The sequence below is a fragment of the Schistocerca cancellata genome, chromosome 2 (genome assembly GCF_023864275.1).
Source record: "Schistocerca cancellata isolate TAMUIC-IGC-003103 chromosome 2, iqSchCanc2.1, whole genome shotgun sequence".
Classification (NCBI taxonomy): domain Eukaryota; kingdom Metazoa; phylum Arthropoda; class Insecta; order Orthoptera; family Acrididae; genus Schistocerca; species Schistocerca cancellata.
Window position 1 is genome coordinate 739,825,153 of NC_064627.1, and position 23,345 is coordinate 739,848,497.

General features: G+C 39.0%; 1 protein-coding gene across 2 annotated transcripts in view; it reads left to right on the plus strand.

Annotated features, from left to right (window-relative positions):
* The window catches only part of LOC126162535 (multiple inositol polyphosphate phosphatase 1), a 264,549-nt gene that overhangs the window by 228,183 nt on the left and 13,021 nt on the right, over positions 1 to 23,345 (plus strand). For both annotated transcript variants that reach the window (XM_049919108.1, XM_049919109.1), the window contains exon 8: positions 23,235 to 23,344. In XM_049919108.1, the coding sequence (XP_049775065.1) occupies positions 23,235 to 23,344 (110 nt within the window). The remainder of the gene's footprint in view (positions 1 to 23,234; position 23,345) is intronic.

The following is a 23,345-nucleotide window of genomic DNA, read 5'->3' on the forward strand; positions in this document are numbered from 1 at the left end:
TTTCATAGGTCTGTGGCAGTGCTGATAAATTACATGGAAATGCAGACATTACACTAAGTACGTGAAAAGTATGCAGGTGAAATGTAATATTCTAGCTTCACTACAGTGTCATTTCATGAAAGTAAACCAGTGGAAACTCCAGGTTGGAATATTAACAATATTATGAAAAGTATATATTGCTAAGCACTGTTGAGCTGCAGACAGGCACAGCTGAAGCCTTCTTCAGGAAAGGACACCTACACTCACACACACACACACACACAAGTAAGTGCACCTCATGCATTGATGCATTGAGATATGGGAAGTCAACAATGGCAGGAAAAGTAGTGTATTGACCTTTTCATTGTAAGGATAAGATGACATGGTGGCCAGTCAGCACCAGATGGTCCAGCAGGGTCAGAATGTGGAGCAATGGTAATTATCACATGTGTTTTATGGATGAAATGTGCTGTCAGTAGGCCACAGATCTCACACAAATGCAAAGTACTGGGGTCAGTTAATGATTTCAGTGTTTGTAACAAGCATAATATATTAGCGTAAGACCTTAACACAAAATGAAGCATACTTTTGACTTGGTCAAATTACATGGTTAAAAAGGAGGTGATTAAGTCGCCAAACAATTCGAAAAAGAAGTATGTTCTATACTTTCTGTTCATGTCACCTCACCATTTACCAAAAGATGATTTTGGTGATGGGTCCAAACCAGTGGAAAGAGAGAGACAGAGCCCCAATAAATTTAAATTACAATAGTAATTGTTCATTTATGTAGGTATAAATGTACAATGTAGCACCAATTATTAAACTTTTAAAACTACCAAAAATTCATATTTAATGAAAGGAGTATGGATATTTTGTATTTAAATAAATAAATGCAAAATTTTAAAAGTACTTCATTCATGGAAATATACTTTTTTATTCCTCTTCTTGAAACAATATAAATTATTTGCGTTTAAATGAGTAGACAATACTATTCAGCTCTCATATATCATTGAAAAGGCTGAAAAAGTATACATACAAGGGCACTCCTAACTGGAGACTGAGTGACGTAAACATCAGTGACTTGTCAGTCAGTTATCTGACATTAAGCAAAACCATTCAAACCTGGAGACTGAATAAGAAACAGTCATAGAGGTAATGTGGCTGCAGAGATCAGTTTCAGTTAGTTGTTTCATTCAACTGAAAATACTGACTGAACAAAAAAAAAAAAAAAAAATCAACTTTCTAATCAGTAGTCCCATTGCATATCTCCTTGGCCCTTAACAATGATATCCAAGTAATTTATGCAGAATGGTGCAACTTAAAGTTTGAATAAGTCTGTAAAATTGCTGGTGCACTGGTTGCATCCAGAAATAAACACTTATACCTATATAACTAAAAAATCAATGATATGAATATAATAGAGGGAAACATTCCACGTGGGAAAAATATATCTAAAAACAAAGATGATGAGACTTACCAAACAAAAGCGCTGGCAGGTCGATAGACACACAAACATACACACAAAATTCAAGCTTTTGCAACAAACAGTTGCTTCATCAGGAAAGAGGGAAGGAGAGGGAAAGACAAAAGAATGTGGGTTTTAAGGGAGAGGGTAAGGAGTCATTCCAATCCCGGGAGTGGAAAGACTTACCTTAGGGGGAAAAAAGGACAGGTATACACTCGCACACACACACATATCCATCCGCACATACACAGACACAAGCAGACATTTGTAAAGGCAAAGAGTTTGGGCAGAGATGTCAGTTGAGGTGGAAGTAAAGAGGCAAAGATGTTGTTGAAAGACAGTGAGGTATGAGTGGCGGCAACTTGAAATTAGCGGAGGTTGAGGCCTGGCGGATAATGAGAAGAGAGGATATACTGAAGGGCAAGTTCCCATCTCTGGAGTTCTGACAGGTTGGTGTTAGTGGGAAGTATCCAGATAACCCGGATGGTGTAACACTGTGCCAAGATGTGCTAGCCATGCACCAAGGCATGTTTAGCCACTGGGTGATCCTCATTACCATCATATTTACCATCACCAAATTCTGTGATCAACACCAAATGGCAGTTGTTAATATATGTCTGAGAAATCTCTCTGCAAAAAGCACACACACTGTTTCACCACAATAAAATATCTTCTAAGCAAAGAGAGGGTATGATTCCACCTCTAATTGAGTGAAGTGGCACAGTGATTAGCACACTGGACTTGCATTCAGGAAGATGATGGTTCAGATCCAAGTCCAGCCATTCAGATGTAGTTTTCTGTGATTTCCCTAAATGACTCCAGGCAAATGCCAGGATGGTTCCTTTGAAAGGGCGTGACTGATTTCCTTCTCCTTCCTTAAAACAATCAAAACTTGTGCTCCATCTCTAATGACCTTGCTGTTGATGGGATGTTAAATCTAATCTTCCTTCCTTCCTTCTTACATCTCTAAGAATTTATTGCAGCTTTGAAATCATGACTCAGATGCAATTTACTTCTGACACAAATATCCACTAATAATTGCATTTTAACTTTGACTGTATCTATATAAAAATCATGGGGCTGCTAAGGGAAGGAAAGAGATGTGTACTGATGAAGCACAAACCAATCTGGGGGCAAATAATTCTGATAATTCTTGACAAAGATCTTTTCAAAACTTGGAAGGGTATGGATCTGTCATATGTGATATGGACAACACAACACTATTTACCACATAATCTCTACATTCTGCTTTCATTTGGTTCTATACTTATCATCATTTCTTAATATGCAATGTAATAAATAAATTATGTGCTGCCCCTAATGCTGGATTCCAAGGAGATGAAATCAGATGCATATTAGATACAGAGCATTTTCATTTTACCACCTGGCAGACATTGTGGATATGCCCAATTCTGTGACAGTAAATGCATTCAGTACAGTTATGATGGCAGCTATGCCAAGCACAAGTCTCAAAACATATTAGATACAATAGCAGCCTTGAAAAAGTAGGTGATTCTTAAGTAGAATCAGATGATAATGATTGTGATTGGGAAGTTTTGTGTGGTTTAAGAATTGTCCTTCTGTCACACAGAGGACAACTTCACCTTGCATCAATGTTGACAGAGCTGCTGAGAACTAACCAGAATGTTATTGTGTCATACTCAATGCTGCAATCTGCCATCCATCCTGTGAATATTGCTCTGCATTTATGGGAACTTCATGTACTCTGACAAAATGACAAGGGCAGCTAAGCCCTTTCAAGTTATCAAACCAAGGTTTATAAGTCTGTAATGATAACTTATGACACTGTAGAAATTCTGACCTATTTATTACAACCTTTAACCGATAAAGCTGAGAGGTCAGTATGTCTGACTACCATGGAGAGGACCCAGGTTCAATTCATGGTACTGGCAGGAATTTTGCACTGGTGGGAGGACTGTCACGTGGTGCACTCATCTTTCTGAGATCTCAGGTTTGAGATCTGGGAAGTCAACAATGGCTGGCAAAATAGTGTATTGACCCCTTGACCATACTGCATCAAGAGGATGCCATAAGGGATAAGATGATGGACCATCAGGACCAGGATGTAGAACGAGTGTAATTATGACATGTGTTCTATGGATGAAATGTGCTGTCAGTAAGCCACAAACTTCACACAAATGCAAAGAATTAGGTTCAGGTAATGATTTTAGTCTTTGTAACAAGCATAGTATATTATAGTAAGACTTGGTTAAGTTACATAAAAAGCTTGACCACAGTGTTATAAATGTCAGAGGTAGAACTTCCATTCCTGAACATTCATTGAAAGGAGTGAGTGCTAGCTGAGAAGAATGTATTGTCACTGAGCTTTTTATTAACAAGAACAACATCCGATTTTGCTTTTGTCATTCTTACATATTTCACTGACTGTGCCAGCTGCTGATATTGCTGACTTCCCAAATACTGTATGAGTTGCATAAGTTCAGACTGCATACTCTACCAGCATAATTCATAAACTCTTGATGTCACTGCTGATGACATACAACATGTTGTTTATTTGGAGGATAGGATCACTCACAGAAACAATACACAAACATGTAGCAGGTCTGTTAATAAAATATTTGGCAGTCTTGGACACTGAGACAGCCAAGTCCATAGCAGTGATTGAGGTATTGTAATGTACATGGCCTGCAATAACATTAGGCACAGTTCCTGAGGAGAAGACACTTGAACTTGGAGCTGTAACAGGATTCCCCTAGTAAAACTGGGCTGTTATATCACTGGAAACAGTTAAAATGAAGTCCTTGGAAGCCCAACAGTAACAACTGACCATTGTGTCACCCTCAGCCCATAGGAGTCACAGGAGGTGGATAATGAGAAGCATATGGACATTACTCTGCTCTGCCGGCCACTGCCAATTTTCATGACCAGAGCCACTACTTCTCAGTCAAGTAGCTCCTCAGGTGACCTCACAAGGCTGAGTGCACTCTGCTTGGCGGGCCTTGTTGGTCACTCTTCCAAGTGCCAGCCAAGCCTGACAACGTGTAACTTTGATGACCTGATGGAAACTGGTGTCACCACTGTAACAGGACCATTGGATTTGTAACTACTAAACCAGATAAAAAAAGAAACACAGTGTACTGGTGCAATGAATTTGGTATTGAACTCTATTGGCAATGTGAAACAAGACCTGGCAGACAGGTGGAACAGACATGTGACATTTTGTGGTCAGTTGTTTGCAGGGGACATAGATAGTCAGATGTTAAAAAGGAGATGGATCCATTCAACAATACAAGGGAAGGATAGATTTTCACTTACCATAAACATAATACGTTAAGTGGCAGATAGGCACAATGAAAAGACACTTACATTTTTAGCTTTTGGCCAAAGCCTTCATTGGAAAAGGAAACACACACACACACACACACACACACACACACACACACACACACACACACACACACACACACATTCATTCACACCAAGTAAGTGCACCTCACTAACCCATGGCTGCCATCTCTGGCAGTTTGTACCAGAGTGCAACTGTCACATAGCAGCAGACCGGAGGGGATAGGGAAGGGAAAGGTATAGGAGGGTATGGGTTGGGGGGAAAGAAGATCACTGTCTGGCAGAGTGTATGGGACTAGACTGCCAACAGATGCAGCATTGGGAGGTCCCTGTGGGGCAGGGAGATGGGGAAAGGGGGGGGGGGGGTGGACAGGGAGCAAAAAAGAGAGGAGTGGGGAAAGAAAAACATGGGTGGGTGTGTTCGCACACAAAATGGATGGCAGATGAGAGTAGAGAGAAGGTGATAGGCCAGAGTGGGTGAAAACTGTTGGGTGGAGGGTGTGGTGACACCACGTCACTGTAGGTTGTGACCAGGATAATTTTAGGAGCAGAGAATGTATTGTAAAGGTAACTCCCATCTGCACAGTTCAGAAAAGATGGTGCTGGAGGGGAAGATCCAGATGGCTTAGGTATTGAAATCAAGCATGTTGTGTTCAGCTGCATGTTGTGCACAGGGTGGTCTACTTTGCTCTTGGCTTCACTTTTGCAGTCACAATTCATCCTGCTGGGCAGTTGGTTGATAGTCATATCAACATAAAAATCTCCACAATGATTGCAGCAGAGATGGCATACAACGTAGCCACTTTCACAGGTTGCCCAGCCTCTGATAGGGCAGGATAAGGCAGTGACAGGACTGGAATAGGAAGTGATTGGTGGACCACAAACTATCACCTAGCCTAAAGAAAAACCACATGGACTCCACAAGTAACCTTCTATCCAAGTAACTGCTTTCTGGTAGTGCATCCCTGACTTATCAAGGGGAGTTCTACAAATCTTCTACCCATAACGAAGGTCCAGTTAACTGCAGCCTAGACCATCACAGAATCAACAAATCCTCTGTTTGAGACCCAACAGTCAACTCCTGACCAATGGAACTCAATCAGTTCCTGGAATGATACTGCAAATTGTGAGTTCCACTTGCACCCCATGAGCTAGGCTGCAGTCTTCACTACTGCTTACAGCCATCTGAAGAAATTGAGAATGGCCTCAGAACCCAAGCAATATGGGTCACTACCACATCTTGAAGATGACTGAGCACTGTATGCTTGATAGCTGCAGGCTGGGTCTCCTCCACATCTCAGATGAGCCCCCCTGGCAGACACACTGAGCAGACATTGCATTTCTTTCCAGCTCTGTGTGCTATTTTCCTAAGGGGCTCTCTAACATGCTCTATAACATTAGAGTGCCCAGTACCTAGTACACCCCTTCCTCCACGTGCCTGCTCATACCCAGCTGAAGGAGTAGCCTCCTGTCCACACACAGTATGAATGGGCAAGGCTAGATGGCCAGTCCCCACATTCACTTTCTGCCTCAAACAATACAAATGCTTTACAACCGTCACTCAACTTATTTCAATTGTCAGTTATTCTCCAGGGTTCACTCTCATATTATTTTTATTAAACAATATGTGTTTCAGTGTGGAAACACCAAACAGAGAAACTTTATGTAAAGTTAATAACCAAATATCTTGCAGAAGCCTCTTCGAGAAACTAGGGATTCTCACACTCAGGCACCAAAACATTTACATCCTAAATGTAGTTCAGGTTAATAATAAGTTTCTATAGGAAACTGACAAACAAATTACTAAAAGTAAAAATAATTTTCGTACAGATCTGGAGCCCCTGTTCAAGGGTTCAGAATGGTGCTTTGCACTCTCAGACAAAATTTTTCATAAGTTGTCAGCAGACATCAAACATGAAAAAATTGTAAGTCCTCATATATATATATATATATATATATATATATATATATATATATATATATATATATATATATATATATATGGTTATAATAGAAGGAAACATTCCACGAAGGAAAAATATACCTAAAAACAAAGATGATGTGACTTACCAAATGAAAGTGCTGGCAGGTCGACAGATACACAAACGAACACAAACATACACACAAAATTCAAGCTTTCGCAACAAACTGTTGCCTCATCAGGAAAGAGGGAAGGAGAGGGAAAGACGAAAGGATGTGGGTTTTAAGGGAGAGGGTAAGGAGTCATTCCAGTCCCGGGAGCGGAAAGACTCACCTTAGGGGGAAAAAAGGACAGGTATACACTCGCACACACACACATATCCATCCACACATATACAGACACAAGCAGACATATTTAAAGACAAGGCTTACCAAACAAAAGCGCTGGCAGGTCGATAGACACACAAACATACACACAAAATTCAAGCTTTCGCAACCAACGATTGCCTCATCAGGAAAGAGGGAAGGAGAGGGAAAGACGAAAGGATTTGGGTTTTAAGGGAGAGGGTAAGGAGTCATTCTAATCCCGGGAGCGGAAAGACTTACCTTAGGGAGAAAAAAGGACAGGTATACACTCGCGCACACACACACATATCCATCCGCATATACACAGACACAAGCAGACATTTGTAAAGGTATGCAGGACTAGACTGCCAACAGACGCAGTGTCGGGAGGCTGTGGGCTGTGGGGCAGTGAGATGGGGAAAGGGGGAAGGATGAACAGGGAGCAGAAAAAGATAGGAGTGTTGCCTGGTTGGGTAAGTCTCATTTCAAATTGTATCAAGTGGATGGACGTGTATGGGTATGGAGACAACCTCATGAATCCATGGACCCTGCATGTCAGCAAGGGACTGTTCAAGCTGGTGGAGGCTCTGTAATGGTGTAGGGCATGTGCAGTTGGAGTGATATGGGACCCCTGATATTTCTAGGTAAAACTCTGAGAGGTGACATGTATGTAAGCATCCTGTCTGATCAATGCATCTATTCATGCCCTTTGTACATTCCAGTGGACTCGGGAAATTCCAGCAGGACAGTGTGACATCCCACATGTCCAGAACTGCTATGGAGTGGCTACAGGAACCCTCTTCTGGGTTTAAACATTTCCGTTGGTTGCCAAACTCCCCAGAAATGAACATTAGTGAGCATATCTGGGATGCCTTGCAACGTGCTGTTCAGAAGAGATCTCCTCCCCCTCATACTCTTACAGATTTATGGACAGCCCTGCAGGATTCATGGTATCAGTTACCTCCAGCACTACTTTAGACACTAGTCGAGTCCATGCCATATCATGTTGCGGCACTTCTGCATGCTCATAGGGCCCTACACGATATTAAGCTGGTGCACCAGTTTCTTTGGCTCTTCAGTGTGTGTCTATAGATATGTTCAGAATAGTGCTTAGTACTCTGAAGCAAAATGGGATATTACAATTTCCTGTCTAATGTCCGCTGACAACATAATGAAATATTGCTTGAGAGTACAAAGCACTATTCTGAACACACACACACACACACACATATACTATCTAACATGTAGGGCCCTCTGAGCAAGGAGAATGGCCGCAACACAACATGACATGGACTTTGACTAAACTCTGAAGTAGTGCTGGAGGGAATTAACACCATGAATCCTGCAGGGCTGTCCATAAATCTGTAAGAGTATGAGGGGGTGGAGATCTCTTCTGAACAGCAAGTTGCAAGGCATCCCAGATATGCTCAATAATGTTCATGTGTATGTGAATTTTGGTAGCCAGCAGAAGTGTTTAAACTCAGAAGAGTGTTCCTAGAGCCACTCTGTAATAATTCTGGATGTGTGGAGTGTCACATTCTCCTGCTGGAATTGCCCAAGTCCATCAGAATGCACAAAGGGCATGAATAGATGCAGTGATCATACAGGATGCTTGCATACGTGTCACTTGTCAGAGTCGTATCTAGACACATCAGGGGTCCTATATCACTCCAACTGCACACGCCCTACACCATTTCATAGCCTCCACCAGCTTGAACAGTCCCCTGCTGACATGCAGGATCCATGGATTCATGAGGTTGTCTCCATACTTGTACACATCCACCTGCTTGATACAATTTGAAAAGAGACTCATCCCACCATGCAACATGTTTCCAGTCATCAGCAGTCCAATGTTGGTGTTGAGGGATCAAGGCGAGGAGTAAAGCTTTGTGTCATGCAGTCACCAAGGGTACATGAGCTAGCCTTAGGCTCCAAAAGCCTATATTGATGATGTTTTGTTGCATAGTTCACATGCTACCATTTGTTTATGGTCTAGAATTGAAATTTGCAGAAGGGTTGCACTTCTGTCATGTTGAATAATTCCATTCAGTCGTCATTGGTCCTATTCTTGCAGGATCTTTAGCTGCAACAATGTCGCAGATTTGATGTTTTACTGGACTCCTGATATCCATGGTACACTCATGAAATGGTCATATGGTAAAATCACTACCTCAGAGATGCTGTGGCCCATCACTCTTGTGCCAACTGTAACACCATGTTCAAACTCACTTAAATCTTGATAACCTGCCATTGTAGCAGCAGTAACTGATCTAAGAACTCTGCCAGACACTTGTTGTCTTATATAGACTTTGCTGACCACAGCACTGAATTCTACTCCTCCCAAACAGGCCATGAAGGCCCAACAGTACCAACTGGCTGCCATGTCATCCTCAGCCCCTAGACATCACTGGATGTGGATGTGGAGGGACATGTGGTCAGCATGCTGCTCTCCTGGCCGTATTTCAGTTTCTGAGACCAGAGCTGCTACTTCTCAATCAAGTAGCTCCTCAATTTTGCCTCACAACGTGCTTGCCAACAATGCTTGGCAGACCAGATGGTCACCCATCCAAGTGCTAGCCCAGCCCAACAGTGCTTACCTTTGGTGATCTGACGGGAACCGGTATTACCACCGTGGCCAGGATGTTGGTAGTGCTGTATTCTGCCTATTTACATATCTCTGTATGTGAATATGCATTCCTATACTAGTCTTGTTGGCACTTCAGTGAGTAATTCACTGTATTCTATGAAGTCTGTGAGGTTGCACAAATACTTACTGTTGTTGTTGTGTTCTTCAGTCCAAAGAATGGTTTGATGCAGCTCTCCATGCTACTCCATCCTATGGAAGCCTCTCCATCTCTGAATAGCTACTGCAACCTACATCCTTTCGAATCTGCTTATCTCTTGGTCTCTCTCTACAATTTTTACCTGACACTTCCCTCCAGTAACAGATTGGTGCTCCCTTGATGTCTCAGAATATGTCCTATCAACTGATCCCTTCTTTTATTCAAGTTATGCCACAAAATCCTTGTCTCCCCAGTTCTATTCAGTACCTGTTTACTGTCAGTGTTTCACTTGGATACATGGCTACACTTCAGACAAATACCTTCAGAAAAGACTTGACATGGTTAAACCATGTTACAAAGTTTATTGTGAAATTCTAAGCAAAGTCATTTGTTCATCAAAGTGTACTTTCAAGAAAGAGTAAATTCCTCTGGTAACAAGATGAGGACAATTTGGAAAATAGCAAAGAGTGAGACAAGAAAAATGAATCATGAAGATGACATTTCTGTAAAGACAGACAATGGAATGATCAAAGATAGCACCAAAATTAGAAAAATGAGGTGGGTAGGTTTTGTTTGTCTGTCTGTCTGCCCATCTGTTAAGACCCCTTTTTCTCAGGAAAGGTTGTTGTACCAAGTTGGAATTTATATAGCACAAATTCTACAGCCCCTTGGTGGAGTAAAAAAATGTAAGCTTCTACATCAGTGCTATCAAAATGTTTGGTCGTCTGTGTCACATATTTTGATATCTTATCAGCATTGATATTGATAACAGGCAAAAATTGTAAAATTCTCATTCTATCTACAAACATAATAAAGTTTGTATGGAACCCTTGGTGCAAGAATTCTACTTGCACTTATCCAGATTTTTATTTATTTATGCATGTTCCATAAAGTTATGAGCATGCTGTGGATGTCAAACATGTCCAGATTATGTTTACATATATTTACATGCATATTCAATTACAATTTACTACTCAACAGAACTATAAACAGATGCTTCACTATTAAAAATAAAAAAAATGAGTTTTATCTTCACACTTCAATGATGGCATCATCAGAATAGTTTGACAAAACTATTGTTATCACACAGCTGGGCAATCGGTTCAGCAATATATACATAATAAAAATATACAGTATGTTTCACAATTCCTATTACAGGCTACTAGGGCTGTATGCAGGACATAATAGATAAAGTTTTGATCAGGAACCAATGTCCAGAAATGTACCACTGGGATGTAAAATAAATTTGAAGTTTGGATCACTTTCAGATCCACCACTTCACAGGTCACACAAAAACTGAAAAGAGGGTACCATCATCAGTCTCTTTTGGCATTACTACATCACATACCACTTTTGTCTGACCACAGCAACAGCTGTGAGAAACTGGCATGTTTGCAATGAGGAGGGTTGATTGTGGTACTCCATCAATGAGTCGCACTCGTAGCTTTGAAGAAGTTGTCCTACATCATGTTGAAGAGAACCCAATGATGAATACTTAAAACTTTTTTCATGCCATGGGCTGCTGTAGAGCACACAGGTCAGAGATTATTGTTCCCACTTTCTGAATATCATGAAGCAGGATATTTTAAATTGATTTAGTCTACAAACATATTTTACATCCAAATGGTGCATTTCTGTACATGGGTTCCTCATCAAAACTTAATAATACTAAGTTCACTCCACAACCCTTAGAGGCCTGTCACGGCAACAGTGAAACATTCTCTATATTTGCACGGCACAGTAACTGAAAGAAAATAAGCTCATCTACATAAAATATGGTACCTCTATTGACATTTGATAATCATAAATCTATTTAACCATATCTTTTCTTTTGTAAGTCACCATATAGAGGAGACGTTGAGCCACAGACAGGCAATACAGAAAGACTGCTAAACATGTGAGATGTGAACTTTCAGGCCTTCCTCTAAAGTGGATAACATACACACAAGCACAGCTCACACACTCGTGACCACAGTCTGTGACCTAGATCTTCGTAAGCTTTCATTTACAAAATCCTCAGTAGAATAGGAAGATAGATTCAAGAACAATTGGCATAGTTTAGTTGTGAATGTAAATTTTCTATTTCTTAACTTTTTAAGCTCAGTAGAAAGAAAGCTTAACATATTTGTTCTGGCATGCGAAGCATCTCTCTGCACCAAGAACAGCATTTTATGTTGGTAATATATGTCATTATTATGTTTGGTGTCATACATGTAGACTGTTGAGTTGCTTTCAAAAAGAGTAGTGTTCTTTATAATGAAGTGTGCCAGAGAAACAATGTATTGAAAAACAATTATATGAATTTTTGTCTGACTAGACAATTTGTGACAGGTATGATCTTGGACTTACATTATACAGGGTGGTCCATTGATAGTGATCAGGCCAAATATCTCACAAAATAAGCATCAAACAAAAAAACTACTAAGAATGAAACTCATCTAGCTTGAAGGGGGAAACCATATGGTGCTATGGTTGCCCCACTTTTGCTTGATATGATTATTCTAAGAGCTTTTTTCTGTAGAATTAGCACATCCTTACAACCTACAGAATGTCCCCATAACAGTAGGCCATAATTGATGTGGATATGGAATAGGGCATAATATACTATAATGAGATATTGGTCACTCAATACACCTTTTAACCTCCTCAGAAGGTATATTACACAGGAGAGCTTGGAGCACACGTACACTGTGTGTTCGTTCATTGTTAGTTTCCTGTCTATCATGAAACCCAACAGTTTGACAGCCTCCATATTATCATGGTATCTGATGTTGTTAAGGGTGCATATCAGATGTTGTGTTTTTCCTTCATTCATTTTCATTTTATTTTTGATGAACCATTCTTTAATGTTTTGGAAGAGTACATCTGTTTCTTGGAATGATTCTGCAGCAGTTCTTCCTTTGGCAAAAAGGGAGGTGTCATCAGCAAATTGTAACATATTGTTGTTATAACCCATATCATTGACATAAATAAGGAACAGAAGAAGCCCTATGACAGACCCTTCGGGTACTCCATATTCCAGCTTTTGTTCTTGTGATGCTCCATGAATTGATACCACTTGTCTCCGATTTTCTAGATAAGACTGAAAAGTTGCCAGAACAACACCTCCGACACCATAACACTTCAATTTATTGTGCAGTATCTTGTGGGAAATGCAGTCAAATGCCTTGCTAAGATCACAGAGTGTCAGTGCCACACTTTCTCTGTCTTTGAATCCTTGCCTTATTTTTCTGGTTAAGTTCAGTGCTGCCGTAAACATTGACTTTCCCTTGTGAAAACCATGCTGTGTGTCCTGGAAGAGCTTATTTACTTCAAAATAATTCAGTAACTGGAGTTTCATAACAGACTCCATAACTTTAGCTAGAATAGGAATGATAGAAATTGGACTGTAGCTGGACATTTCATACCGGTCACCTTTTTTGTAGATTGGTACTGTCCATGCTAGTTTAAGAAATTTTCAGAAGACACTAGAGGATAAGCATTTGTTAATTGCTATAGATAATGATTGAGCAAGCTCTGCAATAATTTTCTTCAGCATTGTGCAAGACATACCATAGATGTCTTTGCTCTCTGAGTTCTTGTATGACTTAACTATATTTATGATATCCTTAGGGTGGACTTCCTTCCAGTTTTCAAAAGTGCTACTGGTTATGATTCTCATGTGACTTGTGGGACTAAGCCTGAGTCAGGTATTTCATTAATAGTATCTTTCACTATCCTAACAAAGTACTGATTGAAGGTGTCGGGGCTACCAGAATTTAAGGCTGAGGTGGGCTTTTTTCTGCACTTGTTTACCAGATTCCAAGCTGCTTTGCATGGATTATAAGCCTCTTTAATGAACCTGTCATTGTATCTCTTTTTTGCCTCCTCCACTTGCTTTCTGTAAATTCGTTTGGCTCTTACATAGTTACAATGAAGCAGGTCTCTAGATGGGAGATCTCTAGCTGCTTTCACATATGTCCATGAAAATCAACACAATGCATTTTAATTTGTTTAGCTCAGGGGTATATCACATCTTCCCTGTAGTAGGTTTGTCCCTTCCTTTAACTTTGCCTGTAGGACACTTCTTGTGGATTTCTGGAAATAAATCATCAAATTTAGCTTTTAATCATTGGAACAGACATTCGAATGAGGCACTGGCCCCCATTCCTGCAATTTTTTGCTGCCAGTTTACACTTGACAGGGCTATTTTAAGGTCATTTAGTCTTTCTACTTTTATGATCCTTTTACTAAATGTGTAACTGGAGTGCCATGAGCTTGGTTACAGTTGACTCAAGCATTTAGTACTTATTTCCATTACTAATGCACTATGATGAGCAATCATTGGTTCAACTACACTGATAATATAGTCCCAGATATTGAGGTTAGTGATAACTGTGTCTAGGCAGGCATCACCTCTTGTTGGCAGTCAGTTTGCAACAAACAGCCCATAGCTATTTATTAAAGTCATGAAGACTCTCTCTTTAGTGCTTCCATCACTTGTATGTATGTTGAAATCTCCACACAGTGCAATTTTAGATTTAAGACGTGTTAGGTAGGACAAACAGGTTTCCATTTGTGCAATAAAGTTTTCAAAATTACCATCTGGTGAGTGGTACATAGAGACAATAATAAGGTCAATATCTGTTAACACTAGTGAAGCTAATTCTAGATCTAGGTCTGTGGAAAAGTTTTTTAAGTCTATTTCCTTTACACTAAGAGTCTTGCTTGCATATACAGATACACCACCATGAATTGTAGTAGTTCAATACCAAGAATTTACCATGTCCAAATATTCAATGGCTCTGTAATAGTCACCTTCTGCTTCATCTAACCAGTGTTCACAGATACATAAAACATCTGGTTTGACTTCTTCTACAAAGAATGATAGAAGGTCCACCTTGGTTCTTAAACACTGTATATTAACAACTGCTATAACTATCGGCATATAACTATCATCTCTACTGTTACTTCTGTGAGATATTATGGGGCCTTGGGTTTTTACTTCAGGCACTATTTTACTGGGGCACTGGTCGATCTCCGGAATAAAAAACGCCTGACTACAATATTCTTTGGCCATAGTGTTGTGTCCATCACCTCGTCCTTTAGATGGAAGACCACACCAATCTTGAAGCTGCTGTTCACACCCTTTGTTTCCAGTTTTTCTACATGAAAGTTGCTATATCCTGGAAAGATTTTCTCAAGGAATTTGGTTACATTTTCAATTGTTGTACCATTTTTCACTTTTCCTAAATGAAACCATCAGTGGCTCAGAACCTTTCATCAGTATTGGCCCCTCCTCAGTCTTCAACAGTGAAATACTTTGCAGCAGCTTCACCATCATCAACAGTAACAGAAGAAGCACAAGAGCCAGGAAACATACAACTCTACAGGATTTTTGGTACCTGTCCTCAGTTCCAAGACTAACATAAGGAAGATACCTTCAGGTAGACCTGCAATAATCTCTAATTCCAGTTCACAACAAAGAAGTGCCATTGAATCAAAGAGTTTAGGAAATGACAAACTTTGCTTATTTCATCAAAATATTATGGGTCTAAGGAACAAACTGGACCAGTTGTCTGTTTGCATTTATGACAAGGATGCAATAAACAATGCCCATATTTTATGTTTTACTGAACATCATATGAAGGAAAGGATTGAAATGCTGCAACTATACAGGTACAACTTAGCAACTTTTTATATTAGAAGTAAAATGGACAAAGGAGGAATGATAATGTATGTTAGAAATAATATAGTGTACAAATCTATAGATGTAAAAAAAATATTGTGTTGACCAGCATTTTGAGGCTTGTTGCATTGAAGTCCTTGCTAATACACTGCCTATTTATGTTATTGCTTCCTAAAGAGCTCACTCAGGAAAGGTCAGTGTATTCTTCAAGCAAGTAGAATCACTTTTAACGTACTTGTATTAAAAAAACAAAGAAATAATAATGCTTGGTGATTTTAATGTACATTTTCTTACCTGTAACAATGATAGAACAGAGTTTGAGAATGTAATGAATTCTTTCAATCTGAGGACAGTTGTTGACTTTCCCACTAGGGTAACAAAGAATTGTACAAGTCTGATTGACAATATTTTTGTAGATAATAATAGAATCGAAAATATATTTGTAACAAAAATCTTAAATGGTCTCTCAGACCATGATGGGCAGCTGTTGGAAATACATGATGTAAGCCCTGCTAACAAGAGCAGTTCTATCAGTAGGCCATACAGGTTAATCAACAGTGAGAATCTGGAAACCTTCAGTAGGCATTTGGAGCAGTTAGATTGTGAGGCAGTATATCAGGCTAAAAATATAAATGATAAATTCAACCTTTTCCTAAATGAATTTGTTACCCTTTTTGAAGCTGTAATTCCTAAGAAAATTTCAAGAAGTACAAACCAGAATGATTGTAGGAGACAGTGGCTCACTAAGGGAATAAAAACTTCATGCAGAAAACAAGAATGCTTTATGTTTCACTCAGAAATTCTGATAAACCTCAGTATAGGAAACACTACAGATTGTACTGTAACATCCTAAAGAATGTTATTTAAAAAAATCCAAGAGTATGTTTATCAAATCTGAAACTGACAGATCAAATAATAAAATAAGAACAATCTGGAAGGTGGTGAAAAGGGAGACATGAAAAGTTTCATAGGATACAGACAGTATCCAAGTGTGTCACAATGGAAGCATGGTAGATGAAGGGGAAATAGTTGCCAATATCTTCAACAATCATTTTCTGACAGCAGCAGATCAAACTGGATGTAAAGGGTCTATGGATGAAGCCATGTACCTTCTACAAAAAGCAGTGCAGAGAAAAATTAGCCTGATGTATATACCCTACATCACAGCAGATGAGATTGAGAAGATGATATGCCAAATGAAAAACAAAAATTCCATTGGTGTGGGCAATATATCTATCAAAGTACTGAAACATTGCCACAAATATATTCTTAAAGTTCTGTGTCACATATTTAAGGAATCTCTAAATCAAGACTAAAATTTGCAGTTGTTAAACCACTCTTCAAAAAGGGTGATAAAGCAGAGGTTTCCAACTACCGCCCAATTTCATTGTTAACAAGTCTTTCAAAAATCCTTGAGAAACTTGTGTACAATAGAGTCATGGCTCACCTTAATAAATGTAACATCCTTAATAAAAATCAGTTTGGATTCCAAGAGGGTGTTTCAACTGAACAAGCCATCTTCTCATTTCTCATTTTTCATTCAACTCCTTGAATCAATAAACAAGAAAATGTCACCAGTTGAAATCTCTTGTGATCTGTCAAAAGCATTTGCCTGTGTAGACCACAAGATTCTACTAAGAAAGGCTGAGCATTATGGCTTAAAAGATAAAGTAGGGAAGTGGCTTGAGTCTTATGTAGATGACAGAAATCAGAAGGTAGTATTGAACAATTGTGTCAAGGCACCTGCCAGCTCTGATTGGGGTACATTAAAATGTGGAGTGCCACTTCACCCTATTTGCAGATGACACAACCATTATGATTGACAAGGTACCCAACTGCAGTCTAGAGAATACTGTGACCACTGTTGTTGTTGTGGTCTTCAGTCCTGAGACTGGTTTGATGCAGCTCTCCATGCTACTCTATCCTGTGCAAGCCTCTTCATCTCCCAGTACCTACCGCAACCTACATCCTTCTGAATCTGCTTAGTGTATTGATCTCTTGGTCTCCCTCTACGATTTTTACCCTCCACGCTGCCCTCCAATGCTAAATTTGTGATCCCTTGATGCCTCAAAACATGTCCTACCAACCGATCCCTTCTTCTAGTCAAGTTGAGCCACAAATTTCTCTTCTCCCCAACCCTATTCAATACCTCCTCATTAGTTACGTGATCTACCCACCTTATCTTCAGCATTCTTCTGTAGCACCACATTTCGAAAGCTTCTATTCTCTTCTTGTCCAAACTGGTTATCGTCCATGTTTCACTTCCATACATGGCTACACTCCATACAAATACTTTCAGAAACGACTTCCTGACACTTAAATCTATACTCGATGTTAACAAATTTCTCTTCTTCAGAAACGCTTTCCTTGCCATATGTGACCACTATATTCCAAGAAGTTCTAGACTTGTTCACTGCAAATGGTCTGTCCCTCAGTGTTAATAAGACTCATTTCATTCAGTTTCGAACAGTAAACAAAAAATTGGAAAATGCTGAAATAAAATGTGGAGACAGGGAAATAATGAAGTTTCTAAATTTCTGGGTTTACATATTGATAACAAACTAAACTGGTCTGTCCACATGATTGACCTATGAAAAAGACTGAATTCAACATCATTTGCCATTCGCTCAATTGCATCTGTTTGTGACATGAAAACAATCAAAACTGCATATGTTGGTTATTTCCATTCACTTATGACATATGGCATCATCTTCTGGGGAAATCAACCACAAGCAAATAAAGTCTTTGTTGCACAGAAGAGAGTTATCAGGATTATGAGTAGAATGCATCCTAGATCTTCTTGCAAAAATTTATTCGAACAGCTGTGGATCCTCACCATCCCTTGTCAATACATCTTGTCACTATTGTGCTTCGTGAACAAAAATTATGCAATTTACAAAATGAATAGTGCATACCATGCTCACAATACAAGACGAAAACATGATCTTCACAAAGATTTTAAAAATATCAGCATGGTACAGAAAGGAGATCATTATTCAAGTATAAAAGTGTTCAATAAACTTCCCTGCCATATCAAATCAGTCATTGTGGATCTTACTAAATTCAAAACAGAACTAAAACTTTATCTTTTGGATAATTCTTTCTATTCTTTACAGGAATTCTTTGATAATGTGTAATACTTCTTGAATTTGTGTTTAATTTTATGCATTTCTAATAGAACTGATTATGTACATTAGCATATCACTTGTTGGCAGAATATTTTTAGATGAATTACTTTAAATTTGTTTATGTAATCATCTATGTCATTACTGCACTATTATTTATGTAATCAACTATGTCATTACTGTACTATTAACTGTGCTGTTATCTGAATTTTTGTGTGTAATTATTTGACATGTGGATGTCCTTTTTCATGCATCTGCTTATATAGGGTGTTACAAAAAGGTACAGCCAAACTTTCAGGAAACATTCCTCACACACAAATAAAGAAAAGATGTTATGTGGACATGTGTCTGGAAACGCTTAATTTCCATGTTAGAGCTCATTTTAGTTTCGTCAGTATGTTCTTCCACCTACGCTCAATGGAGCACGTTATCATGATTTCATACGGGATACTCTACCTGTGCTGCTAGAACATGTGCCTTTACAAGTACGACACAACATGTGGTTCATGCACGATGGAGGTCCTGCACATTTCAGTTGAAGTGTTCGTACGCTTCTCAACAACAGATTCGGTGACCGATGGATTGGTAGAGGCGGACCAATTCCATGGCCTCCACGCTCTCCTGATCTCAACCCTCTTGACTATCATTTATGGGGGCATTTGAAAGCTCTTGTCTACGCAACCCCTGTACCAAATGTAGAGACTCTTCGTGCTCATATTGTGGACGGCTGTGATACAATACACCATTCTCCAGGGCTGCATCAGCGCATCAGGGATTCCATGCGACAGAGGTTGGATGCATGTATCCTCGCTAAGGGAGGACATTTTGAACATTTCCTGTAACAAAGTGTTTGAAGTCATGCTGGTACATTCTGTTGCTGTGTGTTTCCATTCCATGATTAATGTGATTTGAAGAGAAGTAATAAAATGAGCTCTAACATGGAAAGTAAGCGTTTCCGGACACATGTCCACATAACGTCTTTTCTTTCTTTGTGTGTGAGAAATGTTTCCTGAAAGTTTGGCTGTACCTTTTTGTAACACCCTGTATATGTTAAGTTGGTTGCTCCATGATCATCTACATGTAGCTATTTCTGTAATAACCTGACACGTTCTACGTCCTAGCGATACATTCGCGTCAAGGACCCACGGAACTCGAAAATAAATAAATAAATAAAAGACAAAATACTGTGACTGATGAAATTCTACCAAAAACCTGTAAAGAATGTAAATTCTTGGGATTGTGCTTAGATGATCGACTTTTATGGAAGCAGTAAGCTGATTATGTCAGTAAAAATATAACACCCAGTCCAGAAGATTATCACCATATCTTAATTCTGAAACCCTAAGGACTGTATATTATGCATTAGTGCATCCTTTCTTGTCTTATGGAATAGGACTGTGGGGTGGGACATGCCAAACTAATGTGAAAAGAGTTTTCATGCTGCCGAAGTGAGCCTTGAGAATCCTAGCAAAAGTAAATCAGGAACTTCTTGCAAACCTATATTCATTAGACACAATATTCTCACAGTTAATGCCATGTATATACTAGAAACTATAATGCTAGTGAAAGAAAACCCTAAGATCACAAAAAGAAATATCGGTATTCACAACTATGAAACAAGGAATAGAAGAGAATTTCATATGCTTAACAGAAGATTAACTTCAACAGTGAAAAGCCTCTATGTCAAAGGAGCTGTTTTTAATAACTTATTATGAAATGAAGTTAAGATATTGACAGGGGATATTTTTAAAAAGCGAGTCAAGCAGTGGCTTATTCAAAAATGCCCTTATAACCAGAATTTATAATGAATTAAAATATAATAGGAAATAATGTAAACTAAAAAAACTATAATTATAAAAACTTTACACTTAGTTGAAAAAGCACATGCATGTAAAATTACATGTTATGAGCAGTAAATTGAATTAAATGTCTGTAATAAGAATGTGCGTTTGGTTTTAAATGATTCATATTTTCAGAATCTACACTGGTTGGCATAGAGCAGATCATTTTGTTTGAGATATCTCATTATGTTTGAACTCAGAATATATTCTAAGATTCTACAAATAATCAGAGTCAAGGATACTGTGTGGCAGTTTTGTGGATCACTTTTACTACCCTTGTTACGGACTGGTGTGTCCTGTGCTTTCTTCCAAATATTGAGCACAGTTTTTGGTCCAATGTATCTAACTCAGCCCCAAATTCATTATAGAAACTGTCAGGATTTTCATCAGGTCCTGGAGCTTTGTTCATTTTTAACTATTTCAGCTGTTTCTCAACACCACTGACACTTATTACATTCATATTTTCAGTGGTACAAGGATTTGGGATTTCCTTTGTAAAGGAATACACACACTGATCAGCTAGAACATTATGATTTTGTGTAGATAACAGTGGCAATGCATCATGGCATGGAAGCAATGAGGCCTTAGTAGGTCGCTTGAGAGAGTTGGCACCACATCTGCATACAGAAGTCACCTAATTCCCATATATTCTGGGGGAGGGGGGGGGGCAATAAGCTCTGAAGCCATGTTCGAGTTGGGTGGGGGGGGGGGGGCGGGGGGCAGTAGAGTGGGGGGTCATCACATCAATTAGAACTCACCACTGCATTCCTCAAGCCACTCCATCACATTCTAGGCCTTGTAACATGACGCATTATCTTGCTGAAAAATGCCACTGCCATCGGTAAACATGATCGTCATGAGGAGGTATACATTGACTGCAACCAGTTTGCTACACTCCTTGGGCATCATGGTGTCTTACACGAGCTCCACTGGAATCTTGGTTGCCCATATGAATGTTCCCAAAAGTATAATGAAGCTGCCACCAGCTTATATCCATCCCACAGTACAGGTATCAAGGAGCTGTTCCCCTGGAGGATGATTGATTTGTGCCCTCCCATCAGCATGGTGAAGAAGGTACCAGGGTTCATCAAAGCATGCGATGCTCTCTCACTGTACCAACATCCAGTGCCAATGGTCATGTGCCTATTGCAGTCATAATTGCCAAAACTGTAGTGTTAACATTGGTAGAGATGTGGGTCATTAGCTGCAGAGGCCCATCATTAGGAGTATTCGGTGTACTGTGTGTTCAGACACACTTGTACTCTGCCCAGCATTAAAGTCTGATGTTAATTCCACCACAGTTCACTGCCTGTCCTGTTTTACCAGTCTGCCCTGCCTGAAATGTCGAACATCTGTGATGAGGGGTGGTTGCCCAACCCAACGATGCTGCTATCACTTGGATGGGTTTATGTCTATAATAGGTCGGTGGTCATAATGTTGTGGCTGATCAGTGTACATTGTCTGTATGTTATCCCTATTGGAGCGTATTGTCTAATATAGTTCCCAAAATATTTATAGTGATACCTTTTCCAGTCTTGTTTCAGCTATGTATGTGATCTATCTTTTTTCTATTCATGGACATATAAACATTGCCTTTTTTTAAAAAAAAAAATAAAGATTTATAATTAAGTCATTCTGTTTGACTCAGTGCTCTGTATTGTTTGTTGACATAAACAAGTTCTTTTCCATTTCCTTAATTTTTTATACATTTACTTATGTCATCAGCCAATAGTACTTTTTTGTTCCTTCTCACTGACTTCAATATTGTTTATAAAAAGAGTGAACAAAAGTGGACCAAATACAGATCCTTGAGGTACACCTCTCTTAATGGCCTCGGTTTCAGGTCAACATCCAGACCCTGTAGTCACATAATGCATTCTGTTGCCATCATATGATTTTATACATTGTGTTGTATCCACATGAGTCATTAATTCTGTATGACATGATGAGTGCACATTAGCAAAATAAGCTGTGCAAAAGCATCTAAACTCAACATTTTCACAATTAAAAGTATGTGATTTTTCCAGTTAAGTTTGCTGTTTACATGAAGGATCAGGAACTTCGTGCTCTCAGCTCTCTGTAACTCTTGATCATCAAACATCAGAATATTCCTCTGAATTTTTTGTAACTTGATGAAAATTTCATGCAACTTATCTTGCTTGGGTAGGCAGAAAGGAATTTAAACATAAAACAGTTAAAAGTGTTTGATAAAATATTGTTCACGGCTATGGTTGACAGATTTTGCAGATGTCATCTGCAAACATAGTGAAATAGCACTCATTATGATTCCTAGCTGCATAAGTAAAAAACATTTAAGGGTCCAGTACAGAATTCTGTGGGAGTCTATGATGAATAACACCTAGATGATGTAGCAGCTACTCCCAACATACAATCCTCAGCTTCAAAAATTATTTTCTGCTTTTGTTCATGAGATGGGATTCTGGCAGATTATCCAAGATGCCATACTGCTAAGGTTTTCTCTAAAAGTAATTGGTTCTTTTACAGTGGCACTTTTCGAGAGGGACTTAAACATGCTGGTGGTAAGCCACTTCACAAAAAGGAAATCAAACAAGAGTAAAGAATTACCAGCTTGTCTCATTAGTATTTATATATTTATATATGTATTTACATTCAGTAATTTTTGGGTAATTCTGCTGACAGTTCAAAAATTATTATGTGATACCATGATATTATTTGCAGTGTATTTAAGTGTAAATACATCCCAAGTTAAGTACATCATGAAAATATGAATTGTCCACTAATGGTCAAATTTTTATTAAGGTTATGGAATACAAGGAAGACCTCAAGTACTACTACAAAAGTGGATATGGCCATGATATAAATGTTGAACTGGGTTGCACTACTCTTAAAGATCTCATGGATCATTTTCAG